This window comes from Leguminivora glycinivorella, chromosome 13 (genome assembly GCF_023078275.1).
Source record: "Leguminivora glycinivorella isolate SPB_JAAS2020 chromosome 13, LegGlyc_1.1, whole genome shotgun sequence".
Lineage (NCBI taxonomy): Eukaryota > Metazoa > Arthropoda > Insecta > Lepidoptera > Tortricidae > Leguminivora > Leguminivora glycinivorella.
The window spans coordinates 15,067,963-15,090,106 of NC_062983.1; the positions used below are offsets into that span (position 1 = coordinate 15,067,963).

The window sequence follows — 22,144 nt, forward strand, 5'->3', positions numbered from 1 at the left end:
AGTGAAACAAGAGACTGTCATGATGTAGTAATGCCGTCATCAGTGTGAGCGGCGGGCCGAGCTTCGCGTAGGGCCGAAGGCCCGGAGCGTCCCTGCGAGGCGCACTGACGCACGGGGAAGTTGGAGCTTAAACACGAGCCTATAGTAAAAGTGACTTAGAGAAGGGAAAGACATTTTCCGACAGTGTTAAAGCATCGTACTAAAATCTGATACCTACTGGGATTTCTTTTATTTAAATAAACGCTTCTGGCATATGAATAGTTATAATACGTTATGTTTTGTGCTTCACACTTTGTACCCTGCACTTAAATTGTGTCGCTTAAAATTAAATCATAAATAATGTGTTATAAAATGTACCGTCGTTATTGGACGTCGAATAACTTCAATATGAAATGATCTGAATATTTTTGTTACGTGAAAAATAGTATGAAATAAAATTATAAATAAATATTAATTAGTTTATTTCAATTACCTTACACTAGATAAATAGAAAATTTGAATCTTGTCGGGACGTACGTAGTTCAAACTTCGGCGATCAAATGGTGCCAAGAAGAATTAACTGCGAATGTCCTAAATAAGCCACATAACTACTACCATACCTCGGACACTGGCGATCAAATATATGAAAGTAGCGCGTTCCCAGCACACAGTTTAAGCTCGTATAGGTGAACGCGTACTGTGCTTGTATGAGTGAAATATGACAGGTCGACTGTTTGCGTTTTCGACAGGCGGTAACTGTGAGGTAGCCGAGAGGTGGGCGGCACTTTCAGCGGGGAGAGGGAATGGCCATACTTTACGATAGTACTCTTTATTATACTGTGCTACTACAATTCGAATGATTTATGTTGAATAACTTGATTGAGCCTTGCCTCCTTTACCTTCTTGCTTCTTCCCCATCGCAACTACCTTCAACTTTATTCCATCAAGCAGACCAAAATCACGGCTTAGCAGCCAATCCCTAGCTTCTTCAGTAGCAGGTGTTACTAAGAAGAATCCTGCTGCAACCAACCCTGACTTGCAAAATTTGATTTTTATTCCACTGCTGAGGTCGTCGGTCTTTATAATGCGGTGTACCTCTTCGCCTATAAGATCTGTAAGTCTTTTACGTATGAGTTTGGCTAATTCTTTATCTATTGGGGATCGGTCTTCGCGCCGTATGGCTACGGCAAGATGTTTACATTTTCGTATAGATTCATGCACGACGATCATCTTTTATATTTCGTTTTGGTTGTTTTGGAGCCTGCTCCACAGTAACGTTTGTTTCCTTGCTTTGGTTTTCAAGATTTGTTTTTTCCTCCGGTATTTCCGGATCAGCTTTTTTAGGATGCTTTGAATAATAAGCCTTGTTTGCTTTCCTTTTCGCTACACGAGCCTTCTTTTTCTCTTCTCTGGATTTATATTTACTGGGCATAATTTGTCTCGTTTTTATTACATTTGTGTTTTTTGCTACATTAGTTGGTTGTACAAATTCAGTTGACTTTTCTGGAAGTAACTGGCCCGCAATAGTGAGATCGAGGGCATCGTGACTATGCAAGCTTGAACTTGGAATTTTGATTACTCCCCCGTCAATAGTTGGAGCCGTTGGAGGGATTTCATTTGATTCCCTAGTTTCACTCCTTAGTTGTTGCTCTTTCATAGTTGTTGTTTCTAACCGGCTCCTTACCTGCAGAGTGAGAAAGGGCTGATTTCATCTGTCTTTTGTTAGTGGCGAAATTATTTCAAACGCGGCTCAGAACTTAGAACTAACCTAATTATTAAGCTGCATGATTAAGATGTAGGTAATTAAGCTTCTGCCCGCTACCTCGTCTTAGTAGTAAATAGGTACTTCTCGATTTTCATATTGCAATTAAAATAAGTAATGGGCTTAGTTAATGATTACAGATATTTTAAAGTACTTACCTACTTACTTAGCTGGGTACCAGCCAGAAAACCTTGGATACGTAAATTTTTGATACAGAAACGAGTAAGTAATTTATGTATACCTGCGATATGGAATGAATTTGAGTGTTAATAACAGTTGGGGTAGAATATCAATTGTAATTTGCATGTGGGAGGTGTAACTATCCTCAATAAATGTGCGTTATGTGGTGATGTGTGTAAATAAATTTGAGGGTATCTTTAACAGTTGGTTGGTATGGTTTGGTACAGGACGTGAGTATTATTTATATTCTTTGTACAGGACGTAGTACTTTAGCACCACAGAACCAAATAGCATTGAATCTATCGTTATAATTGAACTATATTACGTTGTACAGTATTTTTTACTATAAAATATTTTTTTTTTTATACTACGTCGGTGGCAAACAAGTATACGGCCCGCCTGATGTAAAGCGGTCACCGTAACCTATGGACGCCTGCAACTCAAACAGTGTCACATGCGCGTTGCCACCCCATTAGAAACTTGTACATTCCCTTTTGCTGTGTTAAGTACACAGCAAAAAGGAGTGTACAAGTTCCAAGGAGGGTTCGGGTTGCCGACGACTCAAAGGACAATAAACGGAACAAGTTAGTTCCGTAAGTCCTCCCGTCATCAGCACACCGCACCCTCGTTGAGCTCTGGCAACCTTACTCACCGACAGGAACACAACACTATGAGTAGGGTCTAGTGCTATTTGGCTGCGGTCTTCTGTAAGGCGGAGGTACTACCCCATTTGGGCTCTGCTCTAGATTCGAACGAGACGATACCCGCTGTGCTGTGCCCTACCACACAAAGCGGAATATCATTCGCTATGCCCTACCTCCTACTGATATACTGTGGCACAACGATCTCGACAGTAGAAAAAGCGGGAAATTTAAAAACTGTGGGCCATGTTTGGCCATGTGTCTATATTCTGTCAAACAAGTCTGTCAGTAAATAAGAACATACGTAGCTGATACGTAGTATCTTCTTAGTAGTTTGTGATAAGAACTAAGAAAACTATAGGTATCCTTTTCTCTATCACCCTAAAGAAATTTTGTAGATGCAGCGAATTATCTTACAAAAAAGGACTTTTTCTATTTGTTTTCTACTGATAAGAAATTACGTCTCTATTTTTTCAGATTATGTCAGTTTATTTTTTGCATTTTTTTTAAGTTTCGTCATTAGGAACGCAGCCATAAAACAAAAAAAGCGCGCACGGTGACATTTTGTCACAGCATTTTGCCTTCCTGCTTCCTGTTGTCATTCATTGCATTATCTGTTTTGCTTGCACTTCACTTTTTTTGTTTCAAATCAAAACAGCGATCGCGACTTGGACTCGACGTAAATTTTCACTGTTAGCAACAAGATAAACCTTGGTAAGAGTATCTATCTAGTTGTTGTGGGAATATACATTTGATCTTGCTATATGTTCAATAACTAGATCGTGAAAATAAGTCAAGAAAAATGGACGAATTACGGTCGTTTTTCAACGACCCTCGTCCATCGCAGTCCAACGTGGTAAAACTTAAAGGACCTTTAACTGCCGGTTTTCGTATCACGAAAGAAGACACCCTAAATGAGCTGAACCGACGAGAAGATCATCGGCACTCAGTTATTTTGAGCGGCACTGATTATGCCCGTGAAGTTAAAGAACGGGAGATCGCAGCTTATCTGAAGGTATGTTTTTGTAGATTTTGTCTAACCAAAAGGTGACAACACCTTTGTTATCAACACAGTTTGTCCATGTTCTACCTAGAGTAAACAACTTATTGTTTAGAAGTTGGACCTATTCACACAATTCTATTTATAATAATATTACATCAATGATATTATCATTCAACAGAATGAAACTGAACATGATCGCTGGGACAGCGTGTCTGATCGTCTGGAGTCTTTGGAGCACCTGTCCTCACTGGGAACATCTCTGCCAAACATTGGAGAGCTGACGGAGGAAGCCATGACTGAAGTGTACAGCAAGTACTCTTTTCAAATGAAAGAAGACACTAACAATTTATCCATCAATGGCTCTAAAACTGATGTAAGGATTTAAAGACTTCCTCATTTTGACATGGTAACATTTGAAGATAGTGATGAATATAAATTTTAATTTATTCCAATAAGAAACCTATATAGGTTGTTATTTAGCTACCCAGCTTACACCCAAGGATTCAAAGAGTTAAAGAATGTTACACACATGACTATTTAAATCAAAAACATTTAGCAACACAGATGTCATATATACCATAGATCAAGCAAACGTATCTACTTAGCATGTCAAATGAACTCAGTGAAATCCACTGAGTTGTCCGTCTTTACTCGCAGCTTGCAGCTTTCGGGCGTCAATTTTTGTAAGTTGAAGTCAACCAAAACATAAAAAATGCCTCGTTACGTGATATTCAATTGCAACAACACAAAAATTATGAACAATCAAGAGCCTGAGACATATTTAAAATTACAGGCAAGAATCAACTTCAGTACAAAATTTTACACGCTCGGCCCCTATACCCTATACAAATATATGAATTTGTTTCTTCTATCTAAATTAAGTTCTGTGTTTAGCAAGTAGGCCACAGGGGCACTTTTACATCATAAACTAGAACATTCCTTTAAGGTCCGACCGAGAACGATATTTTTGTCTCGGCCGAGAACGAGACCGAGATTCAATTTGATTCTCGGCCGTGACCGAGACCGAGACCGAGAATTTATAAAACAGCGAAAAACATGCAATTTTTGCAAAAAATGTTTTCATAACCGAAATTCGCCTATTAATCAGGAATCCAGGAGCATGTCGGGCCGTATTTAGTGTTTGGTTCCGTAACTACCCAAACCTACCGCACCCCTTACCTATCTACCGTAGCAAAATAGACTACATCAGTGATAAACAAGTATACGGCTCGCCTGATGGTAAGCAGGCGCCATAGCTTATATCGATAAATAACCTACCAAAATCACTAAAATCGGGATACTAAACGGGCGATGTAATCAAAGGGTAGCTAAAAACCGATTGGACGCGAGTGCGCAATAAATTCAAAATCTGAGTCTCGGTTTCACCGAGAATCTCGGCCCATTTTGGCCGAGAGCCGAGACCGAGATCTCGGCCCGATTTTCGGCCGAGAATGCCGAGACCGAGACCGAGATCTCGGTCGGACCTTACATTCCTTTACTGTGGATAGATAATGTGCAAGTCAATGCTAACCTGTTATACTTGCGTATTTTTTATATGCTATTAATTTTCCCACCCTCCCACCGCAAAAATAAATACGCAAGTAAATATAACAACCCACCACCAAAAATACAAAACTCGACATGTGTTTCGCCTCTCTACGAGGCCGCTGATGTTTGATTGACATAATCGGTCGGGAGTTGGCTGGCCAACACTCCAAAGGATATGAATTCAACTAAAGTACAAAGTTATTATAATTAATAAGAGATGTAGAGTCTCTAAATATGATGTACATCTAATAATTAAATATAATAAAAAAAATACAAACTAAGCTTGAGATTGCTGAAGTCACAATGTTTCTGCTACTATTTTTGGCTACTTTCTGTTACTAATTTTACCTGTAAAAGTTGTTTTACATTTTTATTTTTATTTTGGTGTATGAACAAATGTAAGATTTTTAATATAGAATAAAAAAAAAAAAAAATTACTTGCAGATCTTAGATCGCATCAGAGGGTTCCCAGTTGTCATAATAGAAGGGCCCACAGGCTGCGGCAAGACTACACAAGTGCCGCAGTGGATCCTGGACGACTGCCACAAGCACCGCAGGGCGTGCAAGATCATAGTCACGCAGCCGAGGAGGATCGCTGCCATGTCTATAGCTAAACGAGTAGCGCAGGAGCGGGGGTGGGACGTTGGGGGGCTTGTTGGTTACCAGGTGAGACTACCTTATATTAACATTTTGTTACATATAATATTATTTACTTATTGTGTTTTATATTACAATAATCTAACCACAAAATTACTAGTGCCCCCTCGCCGTCGGCTAGCGAAGGCCCGTGCGATGCTGGACGTTGTCGGCCCTAATCTATACAACTGTGTACCTACTGACATAAAAGAATCACCTTCCGATGCTATATTTACAAGCAAACTCAAAAAATTGTTATTAGAGTCTGCTTATTATATATCAACGAATTCCTCAAAAGGAGTCGTTGTCCCGAAAATCAATAATACCTATGTACCTACTTATATATGTTATTCTGGTTGTAACACTGTAACTAAGGGTACTGAAATTGTTTGTATTATGAATTGTATTACACATTGTAATGTACTAATTTTTGTTGACCTGTAAATTTTGTTATAAATTTACCAATAAAGAAATCTAAATCTGAATCTAAATCTAAAAATTAAACACACTTTGATTAAACCTCCGACATGGTGGACCGATTTTCATGAAACATGGCTAAGAACACTCCTGACTAATTCAGCTTTTAAACAAAAAAAAAAAACCTAAATCTTAATCAGTTCATCCGTTCGGGAGCTACGATGCAACAGACAGACACACACATAGAGACAAACAGACAGACAGACATGTCACAAGCCTTCATCAATATCAATATTTTATGGAATACAATAAGTAATAACATTACAATGTGTGTGGTAATAATTATATTGTTTCACAGGTCGGATTAGAGAATAAGACTTCTAATGACACCAGGATTAGTTACGTCACAACAGGAGTGTTACTGCAGAAATTGGGTAAGAAACTTTTTTGTCATAACAATCTTTACAGAAAGAGAAAGAGTCGCGAGATGTATGGGGGATCCATTATATTCTATGACTTTTTCTTTCCGCGCAGAGTTTATGATCATCATTAGACTCTATGCTATTTAAAATTTTCTGTATGATATTCTTTATGTTATGTTATGATTCCCTTTTTGCTTATGATGCTTGTTTTAAATTTTATTGGCTCTGAACTTTAACTGTTATTTAATTTTTTTAAAAACCCAACAAAAAAAAAGTTGTCTACTTACTAAGACAACTATTTTTATTTTTTCTGGAGCGTATTAAATAATACACACTTTAATAAACTCTTCACCCACACATTCAAATTTCAGTAAACGCCAAAACGATGAACGAATACACCCACATAATCCTCGACGAAGTCCACGAGCGTGGCCAGGACATGGATTTCCTCCTACTGGTCGTCAAGAAACTGCTATACACCGTGTCACCAACAGTCAAAGTGATACTCATGTCAGCCACGTTCCAAACGCAGAAGTTTGCCGACTACTTCATGATTCCCACGCCCAGAGGGCAGCACATGGCTTCTTGTGTACAAGTGAATAAGAAGGAACCGATGTTCAGTGTGAAAACATTTTACTTGGACCAGCTGAGTAAATTTGGCTCGGTGAGTAATAGTCTATGATTGAATACTATGTTGGTTGCGAATAAGCATATAGTATGATGGCTATGTATCTTGTAACAGTAGCCTCATCATCATCATATCAGCCGAAAGACGTCCACTGCAGACAAGGCCTCCCCCAAAGATTGCCACAATGACCTGTCCTGTGCCACCCGCATCCAGCGGACTCCTGCGACCTTCACCAGGTCAGTCCACCTTGTGCGCCTACCCACGCTGCGTCTTCCGGTACGCGGTCGCCACTCGAGAACCTTTCCGCCCCAACGGCCATCGGTTCTACGTGCAATGTGCTTGGCCCACTGCCACTTAAGTTTAGTGATTCAGACAGTAGCTTATGCTCACATGTAACTTTCCATCCTTTCCAAAATTCTGCAGCCGCTATCACCTTAATTTTTTGCCGCTATTAATGTTTTGTATACAATTTCTGATTTCAGCTAGTAGAAGCCTGCACGCCCAAAGCTCATGAACCAGTCATAGTCAGCGAGATGTACAATCTTGTAGTGAAACTGGTAAACGCATTCGAGCAAATTGACATGACAGAGGACAAGATAACCAACCGGTCGGAGGCTGACCTGCCTTCTGTGTTGATATTCTTACCGGGTATACATGAGATTGAAGAGCAGTATGACGCTTTGACCGACTTGCAAGCAAGGTAAGTCAAAAATTACGAAACCCTTTAAAATTGTAACTAATATTTCGTAACAAAAACAGGTACTTACAAGTGGCGGCACGTAACTTTAGAGCTGAGTGAAATGTGCAGGTGACGCATACCCTTCGCCCCTGTAATACCCTGAGAGACCAGTTTTTGATTTCTGCGCAATAACGGTCAGCGCTAAAGTTACGTTCCGCTACTTGTTACATACAAAAAGTTAATTGAATGAAGCAGGAGGCGGCAAAAAAGAGAAATCACTAGTTAAAAAAAAACAGAAAGGATGGCAAATGTTATTTTCAGAGGGGTAAGTCTTCAGAGCCGCAATGATGCCTCTAAAAAGTCACATACGGGTTACAATACATTCTATACATTGCTCCAAAAAAGGTTAAAGAAAATCTATATTATGTTGTGCAGAAAGAAAATTTCACCTGAATGTGCCCGCTACAACTGGTGGGTGCTGCCCCTCCACTCCACCATCACAGCGGACGAGCAAGTCCGGGTGTTCCAGCGCGCGCCGCCCGGACACCGCAAGGTCATCCTCGCCACCAACATCGCTGAGAGCTCCATCACCGTCCCCGACATCAAATATGGTAACACTCCAGATAGAGAAAATGAAAATGAAATATTTATTTTTCAAGTAGGCATATTACAATGCGCATATGAACGTCAAGCTACGCCGGCTCTAACCCTACGCCTCAGCCTTGAGAAGATTTCAGTTCCCCCTCAGTTGGGAGGGGGGTATCCAATAGGGACCGGCAAGAAACGGCGAGATGCTTCTGAACCCTGCTACAACGTCGCCTATAGCTCAGCCGCGCATAGATAATGGTAACACTCTTCGTGGCACTTTATTCCTTTCTGTCTTTCTGTTCACGAATAAATATTTTAAATATGTTTCTGAACTCCGCTACAACTGACGTCGCCTATAGCTTAGACGCGCATAGATAGGCGTGTCGTTCAACGGTTTCAGCCTAATCAATAAGTCCGGATTTATCTAGTACCTATTCTGCCTTTATCCAAGTCAGTACAGTTTTACCTGAATCATTGCCAAAGCTAATAATCATGGTGCTAATAATGTTTATCTTTTTGCAGTGATCGACTTCTGTCTCATGAAGATCTTAGTAGCGGACTCAGCTACCAACTTCTCAACTCTGAGCCTGATCTGGGCTTCGAAGAGCAACTGCGAGCAACGAGCCGGTCGCGCGGGCCGTGTCCGCGACGGCCGTGTGTACCGTCTCGTGCCTGCGAAGTTCTATGTAAGTAAATAATAATATAACGCGCGATACACGTCTACCAATGAGCTTAGGAGTAAATCTAATGTGAACGCAAGCCTTGCTCTATTTAGAACCCAATTTTTTGCCCCCCAAATAACATAATATGTGCATGTGCACGTTTGTCGATGCCTATAAAGCCGCTTTGTCAGTTTATTCATATAAATATACAAGTAAATCTCGCCTTAATGGTAACCGACAAAGTGAGACGATTTACTAAACACACTCGCATATGTCGCCGACATCAGCAAGCGCTGTATCTTCTTCTTTAAGTTACAATACCCTCCTCTGCTGGGGTGTAGGGCTCGAACCATGTTCCTTCATTGATTGACCGGACTTGGGCGGCTTGGGTAATCTCTTCCCACCCCATCCCTAATACCCGGAGCTCTTGCTGTACAGACCGACGCCAAGTCCGCTTGCCGCGTACTCTGAATGTCTCTATAATCCAATTATGACTATACTGATAAATTGTTAATAATGGTTGTAACATATTGTTTGTACACAGGACAAGTTCCAACAAGACAGCCCACCCGAGATCGTCCGCTGCCCTCTGGAGCGTCTCGTGCTGCTAGCCAAGATGCTCGACATGGGCCCGCCCAGTGACGTGCTGGCTCTAGCCATGGACCCGCCCGAGATGTCCAACATACAGCGCACCATGCTTGTCCTTAAAGAGGTAGGATAACAAAAACCCTAGACAGACTTGAGGGATCATAGTTGTTGCAGATGGTACAGCTAAAACTCACTGATAAGATAAACCTTCAGTGGAAGATTTCACCTTTTCTTAGAAGTTCAATCGTTCATTAGTGTTTTCGCTATACCTAACAAGGGGTCAGCCCAAGGACTGCAAAAGGAAAATACTGAATCAAAGTTATTTTAACTACCATTTTATTTAGATAGAACATAAATAAAATAAAATTACATTTTCGCAAGAGAAAACTAAAAGACGGAGTAATTTTGTTTTTGAACATAGACGCAAATCCAAAGACAAAGGCGTTGCCAATATAAATGTATATATACTTAACAAAAACCCGTAATTTTAAACAGAAAGGATCGAAAAATGATTGGAACTAAATTAAAAAATTTAAGGTTTAATTAGAATTTGATATTTACATTTTGAATCATTCCCATTTAACAGTGTTACTTTTAACATCTAGGTCGGAGCTCTAAAGAAGACCGTGGATGGCGAGTGGTCATCATCGGATGGCGACCTAACCTACATGGGCCGGATTATGGCGCGTCTGCCGCTCGATGTTAAAGTCTCCAAGATCATCATACTGGGACACATCTTTGGTTGCTTGAATGACAGTATCGTTATGGGTGAGTATCATTATTGTCATGTAGATTAGTCTAAAGATGGCTGGATGGCGAATGGTTGTCATCGGATGGTGACCTAACCTACATGGGCCGGATTATGGCGCGTCTGCCGCACGACGTCAAGGTCTCTAAGATCATCATACTGGGACACATCTTTGGTTGCTTGAATGACAGTATTATCATGGGTGAGTATCATTATTGTCATGTAGATTAGTCTAAAGATGGCTGGATGGCGAGTGGTCGTCATCGGATGGCGACCTAACCTACATGGGCCGGATTATGCCGCGTCTGCCGCTCGACGTCAAGGTCTCCAAGATCATCATACTGGGACACATCTTTGGTTGCTTGAATGACAGTATCGTTATGGGTGAGTATCATTATTGTCATGTAGATTAGTCTAAACATGGCTGGATGGCGAATGGTTGTCATCGGATGGTGACCTAACCTACATGGGCCGGATTATGGCGCGTCTGCCGCTCGACGTCAAGGTCTCCAAGATCATCATACTGGGACACATCTTTGGCTGCTGGAATGACAGTATAATCATGGGTGAGTATTATAGTTTTTGTCATGTAGATTAGTCTAAAGATGACTGGATGGTGAGTGGTCATCATCGGATGGCGACCTAACCTACATGGGCCGGATTATGCCGCGTCTGCCGCTCGATGTTAAAGTCTCCAAGATCATCATACTGGGACACATCTTTGGTTGCTTGAATGACAGTATCGTTATGGGTGAGTATCATTATTGTCATGTAGATTAGTCTAAGGATGGCTGGATGGCGAGTGGTCGTCATCGGATGGCGACCTAACCTACATGGGCCGGATTATGCCGCGTCTGCCGCTCGATGTTAAAGTCTCCAAGATCATCATACTGGGACACATCTTTGGTTGCTTGAATGACAGTATCGTTATGGGTGAGTATCATTATTGTCATGTAGATTAGTCTAAGGATGGCTGGATGGCGAGTGGTCGTCATCGGATGGCGACCTAACCTACATGGGCCGGATTATGCCGCGTCTGCCGCTCGACGTCAAGGTCTCTAAGATCATCATACTGAGACACATCTTTGCATTTTTTTTAATGGGTAAATGTATCTTTTACTGATATGAACTAGTAGCAACTTATGGTGTATCAAACGGCAGTGTTACATTTGACAACCTAGAATTGACTGTACAGAAACATCGAACTTTATAGTCATAACTCCATGTGCGAGGATATATGTGATTTTCTATATCTGCAATAACAAATTTCCTTTATTATGTCAGATGAAAAAACCCTATAACTATAATCACAAGCCCCTTTAAGCATATGTCACTTATACTTGTACTTCAAATGGCTTTCATTCTTAGTTAACAAGTAAATAAATGTGTGTTACGATGGTAAAATAATAAATGTATTTCAGCCGCCGCGCTGTCGGTGAAGAATGTATGCAGCAGCCCGTTCCGCGAGCGCCTGAACGCCTACAACGCCAAACTGACGTGGGCCGACGGCTCCACTAGCGACTGCGTTGCTTACCTACACATATACAAAGTTCGTATACCTTTCATTTAAATTAATAAATATTATAAGACCACACAGATTGACCAAGGGCCGGTTGCATCAAACCGTCTGTCACCGTTAAAGCACTCGTTAAATTTTATTAGTATGGGAAGTTCCATAGACGTCTGCTGCGTGGCGATGATATGTCTGTCAAATGTGGTTGATGCAACTGGCCCTAAGACTAAGTCCGTTTTCACATTCCGATGTCGGAAGGATTTCAATGGAAAAAATCCAAGATGGCGCTTGTAATGTATGGGTCCGACATCCATCCGATGTCGGATCGGATAACGTGAAAACGCACTAACACTAAGGCTTCTGTTGTGGGTACTTAAAAACCTCTGGAGATTCGATCTCTCATCTCACCTCTGGAGTTGCAGGCGTCTATAGGCTACGGCGCAAGAACAAATATTTGTGCTCATCACGTGAATAAACGTCTAACCAGGATTCGAACCTAGGAACGTCGGCTAAGCAGGAAGTAAAGCACGTAACGTAGAGTTAGAAAGTATTTTAAACAATTCATTTGTTTGTATTTTAAGATTTATTACACAGCTAAACAATATACAGCTACAAAGGGCGGACTTAATGATACATGGCGTTCTCTACCAGTCAACCTTTTTTCCAAACGGAGGATATAAAGTTGGTGTGGGGTATGAAAAAACACTAAATACTCAATTTTAGCGTACTAAGTTATAGCAAATAAGGCTTTGAACTTATCTGTTCTATTTTCCTACAGGTGTGGGACAGATTCCGCCAACAGCAGTTCTTCAAGCAGAAAGGCAACAGCGAAGTGGCCTGGGCGCGCCGCTTCTATGTGCAACTGCGGGCCTTACGTGAACTCAACGACATGGTGCGCGAACTCAAGCACCGGCTCAGTCGTGAGGGCATCGAACCGCCTAAGACCACGCCTTGGGCGAGGAACCATCTCGCCTTCGTGCACAAGGTAACAAACAATTTTAGATCCATCTTCGGGATTCTCGTTCGAAATTTAAAATTTCATACGAACTTCGAAAATAATCCGCCTGGAGGTAGGACGCTCCCGTCGACCCGTCCCCCCGATCGTCACTTTGCCCGAGATTTTGCCTTTTTATTATTGTTTGCGGATGTGCGGGAGTGAGACACCGGATCAGTCGCGAGGGCATCGAGCCGCCTAAGACCTCGCCTTGGGCGAGGAACCATCTCGCCTTTCTAAGAAAAAGGGGGTTATTAACAGGTTGATGTTAAAAACTATTACTTGTACTGTTATGCACCTCGTAAATAATGCACAGGCTAATAGGTAGTTACAATGTTTATTTCTCAATATTACATCGAGGGCTCACTGACAATTAACAATACATATTCACATCACTCAAGGGCTCACACCCAAGGCTTCACACTCTCTTATATCTTATTTGGGCTCCCACCCAAACCTAATCGGGCTCCCACCAGAACCTATTTGGGCTCATACCCATTCCTAATCGAGCTCCCACCCGAACCTATTTGGGCTCACACTCATTCCTAATCGGGCTCCCACCCGAAACTATTTGGGCTCACACCCATGTCTAATCGGGCTCCCACCCGAACCTATTTGGGCTCACACCCATTCCTAATCGGGCTCCCACCCGAACGTATAACAAGGGCTCACACCCGACACTGATACCAACGAGGGCTCACACCCACGGTTACAAATTCACTAGGGCTCACACCCAACTTGTTAGATCAAATAATTAGCTGCACTTCGAAAAACTAGATTAATTTACTGATAGACTCGACACGTCCGTAACGTTCGACAGGTCCGACCAACCTCCCCGCCGACCCGCTAGGCTGCATGGCGGGAAAACCGGTCGTCTTTGCCTTGAGAACCCCGCGTCATTGTCCCAATGGTCAATACACGTACTCTTTAGTTTCTGTATTGCTTAAAAGTTATTTTCATAAATCAACATGAAGTATTAAATATCGAAAGTGTTTTACCATAATTTAGGCTCCTACTAACCCTTAATTAATTGTCATTTTCATTCATGTATGTACTAACAAAATATGTGTCTCTGTTACACGAAATGAATAAAATAATAATAATTCATTAAAACCTTACACCTTCGTGCACAAGGTAACCTATACTACCACTGTGATACATGTAGCTGCGGGAACTGAAACACCCGTTCAACCTGGAGGACATGCCTTTTTGCGATCGCTCTAAATATCTTATGATCTTTTTTGACTCATTGGACTTTTTGTTCTTAGATGATACTAGCGGGTGCATTCTACCCGCAGTATTTCGTGCAAGGCTCGCAGAACGAAACTCGCGAGCGAGACGCACTGCGCGAGCTCGGCGGACTTGATCCACGCACCACAGTAAGTGCAAAAAGCAACAACAAGAAACTAACACGATTGTCACTCATTTTAAACTGTCCCGTGTGGTGACGTAGAAGTCGAATGTGGGATATATGGCGATGAAATGGCAACCAATCAGTCCTGTCAGTTCAATATAATTTTTTTTTCATTCAGCACCCCATTTCATTGCCAAGAGTATGACTGAAACTTGAGCAGTTTCAGGTGCTCTGCCTACCTCGTTTGGGAAATACAGGCGTGAATATATGAATGAATATCTGAATTATCACTTCCTCTTTGTTATTATATCCTGACATATGCTCTGAATCGACACATACTTACCATCAAATCGTATCCAGGTGTATTTGAAGAACTTCCCCGACCACCAGCCCGGTAGTATCTACGCCGTGGCCATCCGGAACAAAGTCCACGAGCTGATCAAAGAAGAGCCGCGAGTCACCTTTGACAATAACAGCAGGTACAGAAAAACGGCTACATCGACAATAACGTAATACATAGTAGATTACCTAGGCCAGTAAAGTAAAAAATGCCTCAGATCACATGTAAATGTCAATTCGTCGCTTCGTTTTGCCGTGAAAGACGGACAAACAAACAGACACACACCCTTTCCCAATTATAATATTAGTATGGATACTTCGACAAACACGACTAAAATCGTACTATTTTTACTAGGAAAGTGTTCCTGACCTTTTCAAAGGAAGAATCGAATAGCCGCACCAAAAAGACAGATGGAGTAAGTCTATTTTAAACTTTTTTATCGTTGTTAAAATAAATTATTTATGTAAATATATGTTTCGGACTTTACGCGTAAGTTAGGTTTAGTAGTTTTTCATTTTGTTACTGTTTTTATGCCTTAAATACAATACCTTAAGAGTCGAACACATTTTATAGTATAGAAAATTGGTTATATACATAACTAGCGACCCGCCCCGGCTTTGCACGGGTACTACCTACATGTAAACCTTCCTCTAGAATCACGCTATCTATTAAAAAAAACCTCATCAAAATCCGTTGCGTAGTTTTAAAGATTTAAGCATACAAAGGGACATAGGGACAGAGAAAGCGACTTTGTTTTATACTATGTAGTGATATAAAATCGCCGTCAATAGAAATTGTCAACAATGTATACAAACCATTCTATAAAATATCAATATTCTAGCACAATTTTATTATTTTAAAGGTTGAGGATCATAATGTGATATGAATTGATTAAATAACACATGGATTTAGCCAGTATCAGGGTAGCTAGCCGAATGGCACAATCGCTCACGAAACGCTCACGAAACGAAGCGCTAGTAGATATCTATCTCTATCGCGCTTGCGTATTGGCGCGACAGAGCCAGCGGCGTATCGCTTTCGTTTGGCGTCGGAGAAATGCCATTCGGCTACGGGGCCCGATGAGTTAGAATGGGAATTAAAGACATTTTGACTACAAGGTTTGTTTACATTGTTCACAAATTCTATTGACGTGACGGCGACTTTATATCTCTCCTGTGGACATGACAAAAGTTAAGGAAATCTGGAGCAAATTTTTGGACTAGATTTTTATAGACTCCCGTCGACTTAGTATTGGAAAGCTGAAGTTTAAATTCTATTACCGCATGTCCGGAAACGGATATGAAATGACAGTTTTATTTACAAAAATATAAATTGATATGATTGTCAGGACCCAACGATCCCAGGCCAAATATTGTTGGCGGTGTACAAGGCTGTGAAAGCGAGAAATCTGAAGATGGACATCAGAATACCTCTGTTACCGTAAGTTCGTTTGTATTTACTAATTTGTTCCGTTTATTGTCCTTTGAGTCGTCGGCAACCCGAACCCTCCTTGGAACTTGTACACTTCTTTTTGCTGTGTACTTATACTTAACACAGCAAAAGGGAGTGTACAAGTTTCTAATGGGGTGGCAAAACGCGCATGTGACACTCTTTGAGTTGCTGGCGTCCATAGGTTACGGTTACCGCTTTCCATCAGGCGGACCGTATGCTTGTTAGCCACCGACGTAGTACTAAAAAAAACTCTTAGTAAAGTATCATTTTCAAACGAATCTGTTAAAGTTACGGTTACGGTTAAAGATTATTTATTCCCATAAGAATTACAAATTCACTTACATGAGAATATCTTACTACTTAACTTAATTCTAGTTCAACGCACAGTGCTTAATTAAGTTATTCCTTAAATAACAATTCAATATTTAATATAAAATCGACACATATGTAGGTAATTTTAAAAAGCGACATGCGAACAAGTTTAGTTCTTGTGCAGCGGCTCAGCGCCGAGCGCTCGGCGATAAGGCGCCGGCGTACATTAACGTATCATTGTGATGGATGCGGCATCGGCAGAGTGAGCGTACAAACTTTTAATTTTTTGGTTACTTATTTTAAATTGATTATGGTTACATATAAAGGTTCATTTAAAGTTTTACTTCTTTATTATATTTCGCGTGCATATTTTTTTTTTTTTTTTTTTTTTTTTAATTAATCGTATACTTAATGTAACAAGAATTTAAATTGAATAAAATGTAGTTTTTAGTATATTGTTAATTTCTTATTAAATTTTTAATATGTATATATTACGTAATTAATTCTTTTTTAGGCGTAACGGGCCTATATATATAAATATATATCTAGCATGCTTTGATAAATATTCATATACTTATAAATTGTAAATTCAACAAGCTTATTTATGTAAGTATATTGATTTAATATTCGTGGTAGTAAAATTTTAAGTAGTAATCTATTTTATGTTTAGGTGTGTTTGTGTTTTGACTTAGTTTGAATGTTATATTTATTGCAATTTTTTTTATATGTTTTTTTTTTATATATTTTTTAAAGTTCCTACTGTTAACCGTTTTTTGCAGTCAATGCTTCTTTTCATTTTTGTCTTTGACATCTTATAAAACTACAATATGTTTTTACCAAAGAGGATTGAGTATATAGAGAGGTATAGTCAAAGCAAAATGTGTAGTTCAGTGCATTTACTGACTTCAGTGCATTTTTGATGTTTCCTAGGAATGTTTTTTTCTTAAATTGAATTTAATATCATTTCATTTATTTGCCATAAATTGTATGTTTACATAAGATGTTTAATTAGTTTCAATACAATTTTACCAGATTGGTGCAGCATTATTTAAACAATGTCTACAAAAGTAAAACTAGCGTGCAATACATTTTATTTTATTTTACAATTTGTATTATACGAGTTGTTTACTGTAAATATTATGTCTTTGGTTTTACATAGACCGGAGGAAGCGAAAGCCCGCGCCGAAGAGATGTCTCAGAGCCGATCCGACGTACCCGTAGAGCTACAAGTACCGAGGCTGCCCAGCGTCGACCAGACATATTTCCCCCTCAAAGTCGTCCAGGTAACAAAAACACAAGACATATATTCATGACATAAAACTATGGAAACGGTTTATATCACCCCTTGACCACGAACGAAGTAAAGTGTTCGGAACGTCGGGTATTGTAACTCCATTATTCGCGATTTAATCCGTTTCCATAGTCTTATTTCATGAGTAACTATTGCGCTAACCGAAGACAAGACTTACATTGACGGGAAATAGACCGTGATTATCGTTTTGGTTTTGCCGAGTTGCTAGTTACCTTCATCATGTTCACTGGTAACTGAAGATAGCGGGTAGAGGTCAAAGTTTTCTAAATAGTGCACGGTCTACTTTCGTTAATGCGCGTCGGTTGCGTTCGCTTTCACCTGTGGTCTGTGTAAACACATTACATTTACAGTGTCGCACATCGAACCGCTATCTTACCCGGTTACCCAACAAAAAAAGTAATACTAACCGTGATTCAAAACTCTCACTGTCAAAATTGTCTTACCTTTAGAGAGTTTTTGCTACATGCTAATACAATCTTATACGTCAATATTCACTCTTAAAGTTTGAAGAGGGATAGAATATGAAATGGAGCTCTTCGTTTCTGTGACACTACTGTTAGCGAGCCTCCACTCGTTGCCTTGTTTTTGATGGTACGTATACCAACTTACTCTGTAAATTAACTTAAATTAGTACAAATTAACTTAAATCAGCAACTAGTTTCTAACAATTTTTCTCTCCTGCACAGTTCACGAGCCCGGGCAAATTCTGGGTGCAATACGACGAAGAAACAGCACTAAGCGAGTACAACCAGATATACGCCACACTCAACCAGGGCAAGCTGCTGAGTTACACCAACCGCGTGTCTCCAGGGGACCTTGTGGCCGCTCCGTACGACGACCAAGTCGTGTACAGAGCGCGGGTGCAGAAGGTGCTCAAGGATATGGTCGAGGTGGGTCAACTGTAGTGTCACCCTCACAGCTCACAAGCTACACTCAACCAGGGCAAGCTGCTGAGTTACACCAACCGCGTGTCTCCGGGGGACCTTGTGGCTGCTCCGTACGACGACCAAGTCGTGTACAGAGCTCGGGTGCAGAAGGTGCTCAAGGATATGGTCGAGGTGGGTCAACTGTAGTGTCACCCTCACAGGTCACAAGCTACACTCAACCAGGGCAAGCTGCTGAGTTACACCAACCGCGTGTCTCCAGGGGACCTTGTGGCCGCTCCGTACGACGACCAAGTCGTGTACAGAGCTCGGGTGCAGAAGGTGCTCAAGGATATGGTCGAGGTGCGTCAACTGTAGTGTCACCCTCACAGCTCACAAGTTTACAGTGCGTAAGCTTTCGAAAGAATCTTCGGATTCCAGAGTGAGGAATATGATCAATGTCCAGTTTATTTTACTATATTAAGTACGTTTGATTTCATACAATAACGGAGGGCCCTATTGAAATCTCACCGGCTGTAGATCCAAGCTACACCATGTCTCAAGAGCAAAGGTCAGTTTTTTATGAGGCAAACCTACTGTATTTTCTCGACAAAAGCGTCATTTTGTGAAGTTAAACGTGAAACTGCTGGTAAAAACCGTCATCATCATCTCATTCTCCTTGCGTTATCCCGGCATTTGCCACGGCTCATGGGAGCCTGCTCCGCTTTGACAACCCATCCCAAGATTTGGCGAAGGCACTAGTTTTACGAAAGCGACTGCCATCTGACCTTCCAACCCGAAGGGTAACTAGGCCTTATAGGAATTAGTCCGGTTTCCTCGCGATGTTTTCCTTCACTAAGTGCTGGTAAAAACCGTAAAATGCTTTATCAAACTAATTCTATAACTGTTAAAAGTTAATTTACCATGTATTTTGGCCCATCAGATCGCCTACATCGACTTCGGCACCCTCGCGCGCATCGCCGCGTCGAGCCTGCGCGAGCTGCCGCGCGGCAGTTGCCTGACCACCCCGCCGCTCGCCATGCAGTGCCGGCTCGCGGAGCTGGCCCCGGCTCCGCTACTCGACTCGCACGCGGCCTGGTCGGACCGCGCGCTGAACATGTGCGAACGGTTTATGCAGCAGCCGCGCCTCATAGGCAAGGTGAGTGATACTTGTTCCACAGGTTCACTACCTCTGGCTGAGCTAACACCGGTTCTACTAGACTCGCACGTGGCCTGGTCGGACCGCGCGCTGAACATGTTCGAACGGTTTGTGCACCAGCCGCGCCTCATAGGCAAGGTGAGTGATACTTGTTCCACCAGGTTCACTACCTCTGGCTGAGCTACCACCGGCTCTACTAGACTCGCACGCGGCCTGGTCGGACTGCGCGCTGTCCATGTTCGAGCGGTTTATGCAGCAGCCGCGCCTCATAGGCAAGGTGAGTGATACTTGTTCCACCAGGTTCACTACCTCTGGCTGAGCTACCACCGGCTCTACTAGACTCGCACGCGGCCTGATCGGACCGCGCGCTGAACATGTTTGAACGGTTTATGCAGCAGCCGCGCCTCATAGGCAAGGTGAGTGATACTTGTTCCACCAGGTTCACTACCTCTGGCTGAGCTACCACCGGCTCTACTAGACTCGCACGCGGCCTGATCGGCCCGCGCGCTGAACATGTTTGAACGGTTTATGCAGCAGCCGCGCCTCATAGGCAAGGTGAGTGATACTTGTTCCACAGGTTCACTACCTCTGGCTGAGCTAACACCGGCTCTACTAGACTCGCACGCGGCCTGGTCGGACCGCGCGCTGAACATGTTTGAACGGTTTATGCAGCAGCCGCGCCTCATAGGCAAGGTGAGTGATACTTGTTCCACAGGTTCACTACCTCTGGCTGAGCTAACACCGGCTCTACTAGACTCTCACGTGGCCTGGTCGGACCGCGCGCTGAACATGTTCGAACGGTTTGTGCACCAGCCGCGCCTCATAGGCAAGGTGAGTGATACTTGTTCCACCAGGTTCACTACCTCTGGCTGAGCTAACACCGGCTCTACTAGACTCGCACGTGGCCTGGTCGGACCGCGCGCTGAACATGTTCGAACGGTTTGTGCACCAGCCGCGCCTCATAGGCAAGGTGAGTGATACTTGTTCCACCAGGTTCACTACCTCTGGCTGAGCTACCACCGGCTCTACTAGACTCGCACGCGGCCTGGTCGGACTGCGCGCTGTCCATGTTCGAGCGGTTTATGCAGCAGCCGCGCCTCATAGGCAAGGTGAGTGATACTTGTTCCACCAGGTTCACTACCTCTGGCTGAGCTACCACCGGCTCTACTAGACTCGCACGCGGCCTGATCGGCCCGCGCGCTGAACATGTTTGAACGGTTTATGCAGCAGCCGCGCCTCATAGGCAAGGTGAGTGATACTTGTTCCACAGGTTCACTACCTCTGGCTGAGCTAACACCGGCTCTACTAGACTCGCACGCGGCCTGGTTGGACCGCGCGCTGAACATGTTTGAACGGTTTATGCAGCAGCCGCGCCTCATAGGCAAGGTGAGTGATACTTGTTCCACAGGTTCACTACCTCTGGCTGAGCTAACACCGGCTCTACTAGACTCGCACGTGGCCTGGTCGGACCGCGCGCTGAACATGTTCGAACGGTTTGTGCACCAGCCGCGCCTCATAGGCAAGGTGAGTGATACTTGTTCCACCAGGTTCACTACCTCTGGCTGAGCTACCACCGGCTCTACTAGACTCGCACGCGGCCTGGTCGGACTGCGCGCTGTCCATGTTCGAGCGGTTTATGCAGCAGCCGCGCCTCATAGGCAAGGTGAGTGATACTTGTTCCACCAGGTTCACTACCTCTGGCTGAGCTACCACCGGCTCTACTAGACTCGCACGCGGCCTGATCGGACCGCGCGCTGAACATGTTTGAACGGTTTATGCAGCAGCCGCGCCTCATAGGCAAGGTGAGTGATACTTGTTCCACCAGGTTCACTACCTCTGGCTGAGCTACCACCGGCTCTACTAGACTCGCACGCGGCCTGATCGGCCCGCGCGCTGAACATGTTTGAACGGTTTATGCAGCAGCCGCGCCTCATAGGCAAGGTGAGTGATACTTGTTCCACAGGTTCACTACCTCTGGCTGAGCTAACACCGGCTCTACTAGACTCGCACGCGGCCTGGTCGGACCGCGCGCTGAACATGTTCGAACGGTTTATGCAGCAGCCGCGCCTCATAGGCAAGGTGAGTGATACTTGTTCCACAGGTTCACTACCTCTGGCTGAGCTAACACCGGCTCTACTAGACTCGCACGTGGCCTGGTCGGACCGCGCGCTGAACATGTTCGAACGGTTTGTGCACCAGCCGCGCCTCATAGGCAAGGTGAGTGATACTTGTTCCACCAGGTTCACTACCTCTGGCTGAGCTAACACCGGCTCTACTAGACTCGCACGTGGCCTGGTCGGACCGCGCGCTGAACATGTTCGAACGGTTTGTGCACCAGCCGCGCCTCATAGGCAAGGTGAGTGA

The 22,144-nt window shown here is 42.9% G+C and overlaps 1 protein-coding gene across 3 annotated transcripts in view; it reads left to right on the forward strand.

Annotated features, from left to right (window-relative positions):
- Positions 1 to 3,184: 3,184 nt before the first annotated feature.
- Positions 3,185 to 22,144, forward strand: part of LOC125232467 (probable ATP-dependent RNA helicase spindle-E) — a 39,420-nt gene continuing 20,460 nt past the window's right edge. For all 3 annotated transcript variants that reach the window (XR_007177747.1, XR_007177748.1, XM_048138147.1), the window contains exons 1-19: positions 3,185 to 3,577; positions 3,744 to 3,938; positions 5,558 to 5,779; positions 6,525 to 6,600; positions 6,960 to 7,252; positions 7,699 to 7,916; positions 8,331 to 8,506; positions 9,006 to 9,169; positions 9,690 to 9,857; positions 10,339 to 10,501; positions 11,903 to 12,030; positions 12,773 to 12,979; positions 14,257 to 14,367; positions 14,703 to 14,821; positions 15,037 to 15,097; positions 16,031 to 16,122; positions 17,606 to 17,729; positions 18,445 to 18,648; positions 19,565 to 19,780. Coding sequence is in view for 1 of the 3 variants with exons in the window: in XM_048138147.1 (XP_047994104.1) it covers positions 3,365 to 3,577; positions 3,744 to 3,938; positions 5,558 to 5,779; positions 6,525 to 6,600; positions 6,960 to 7,252; positions 7,699 to 7,916; positions 8,331 to 8,506; positions 9,006 to 9,169; positions 9,690 to 9,857; positions 10,339 to 10,501; positions 11,903 to 12,030; positions 12,773 to 12,979; positions 14,257 to 14,367; positions 14,703 to 14,821; positions 15,037 to 15,097; positions 16,031 to 16,122; positions 17,606 to 17,729; positions 18,445 to 18,648; positions 19,565 to 19,780 (3,150 nt within the window). In the remaining 2 variants the exon portion in view is untranslated. The remainder of the gene's footprint in view (positions 3,578 to 3,743; positions 3,939 to 5,557; positions 5,780 to 6,524; positions 6,601 to 6,959; positions 7,253 to 7,698; positions 7,917 to 8,330; positions 8,507 to 9,005; positions 9,170 to 9,689; positions 9,858 to 10,338; positions 10,502 to 11,902; positions 12,031 to 12,772; positions 12,980 to 14,256; positions 14,368 to 14,702; positions 14,822 to 15,036; positions 15,098 to 16,030; positions 16,123 to 17,605; positions 17,730 to 18,444; positions 18,649 to 19,564; positions 19,781 to 22,144) is intronic.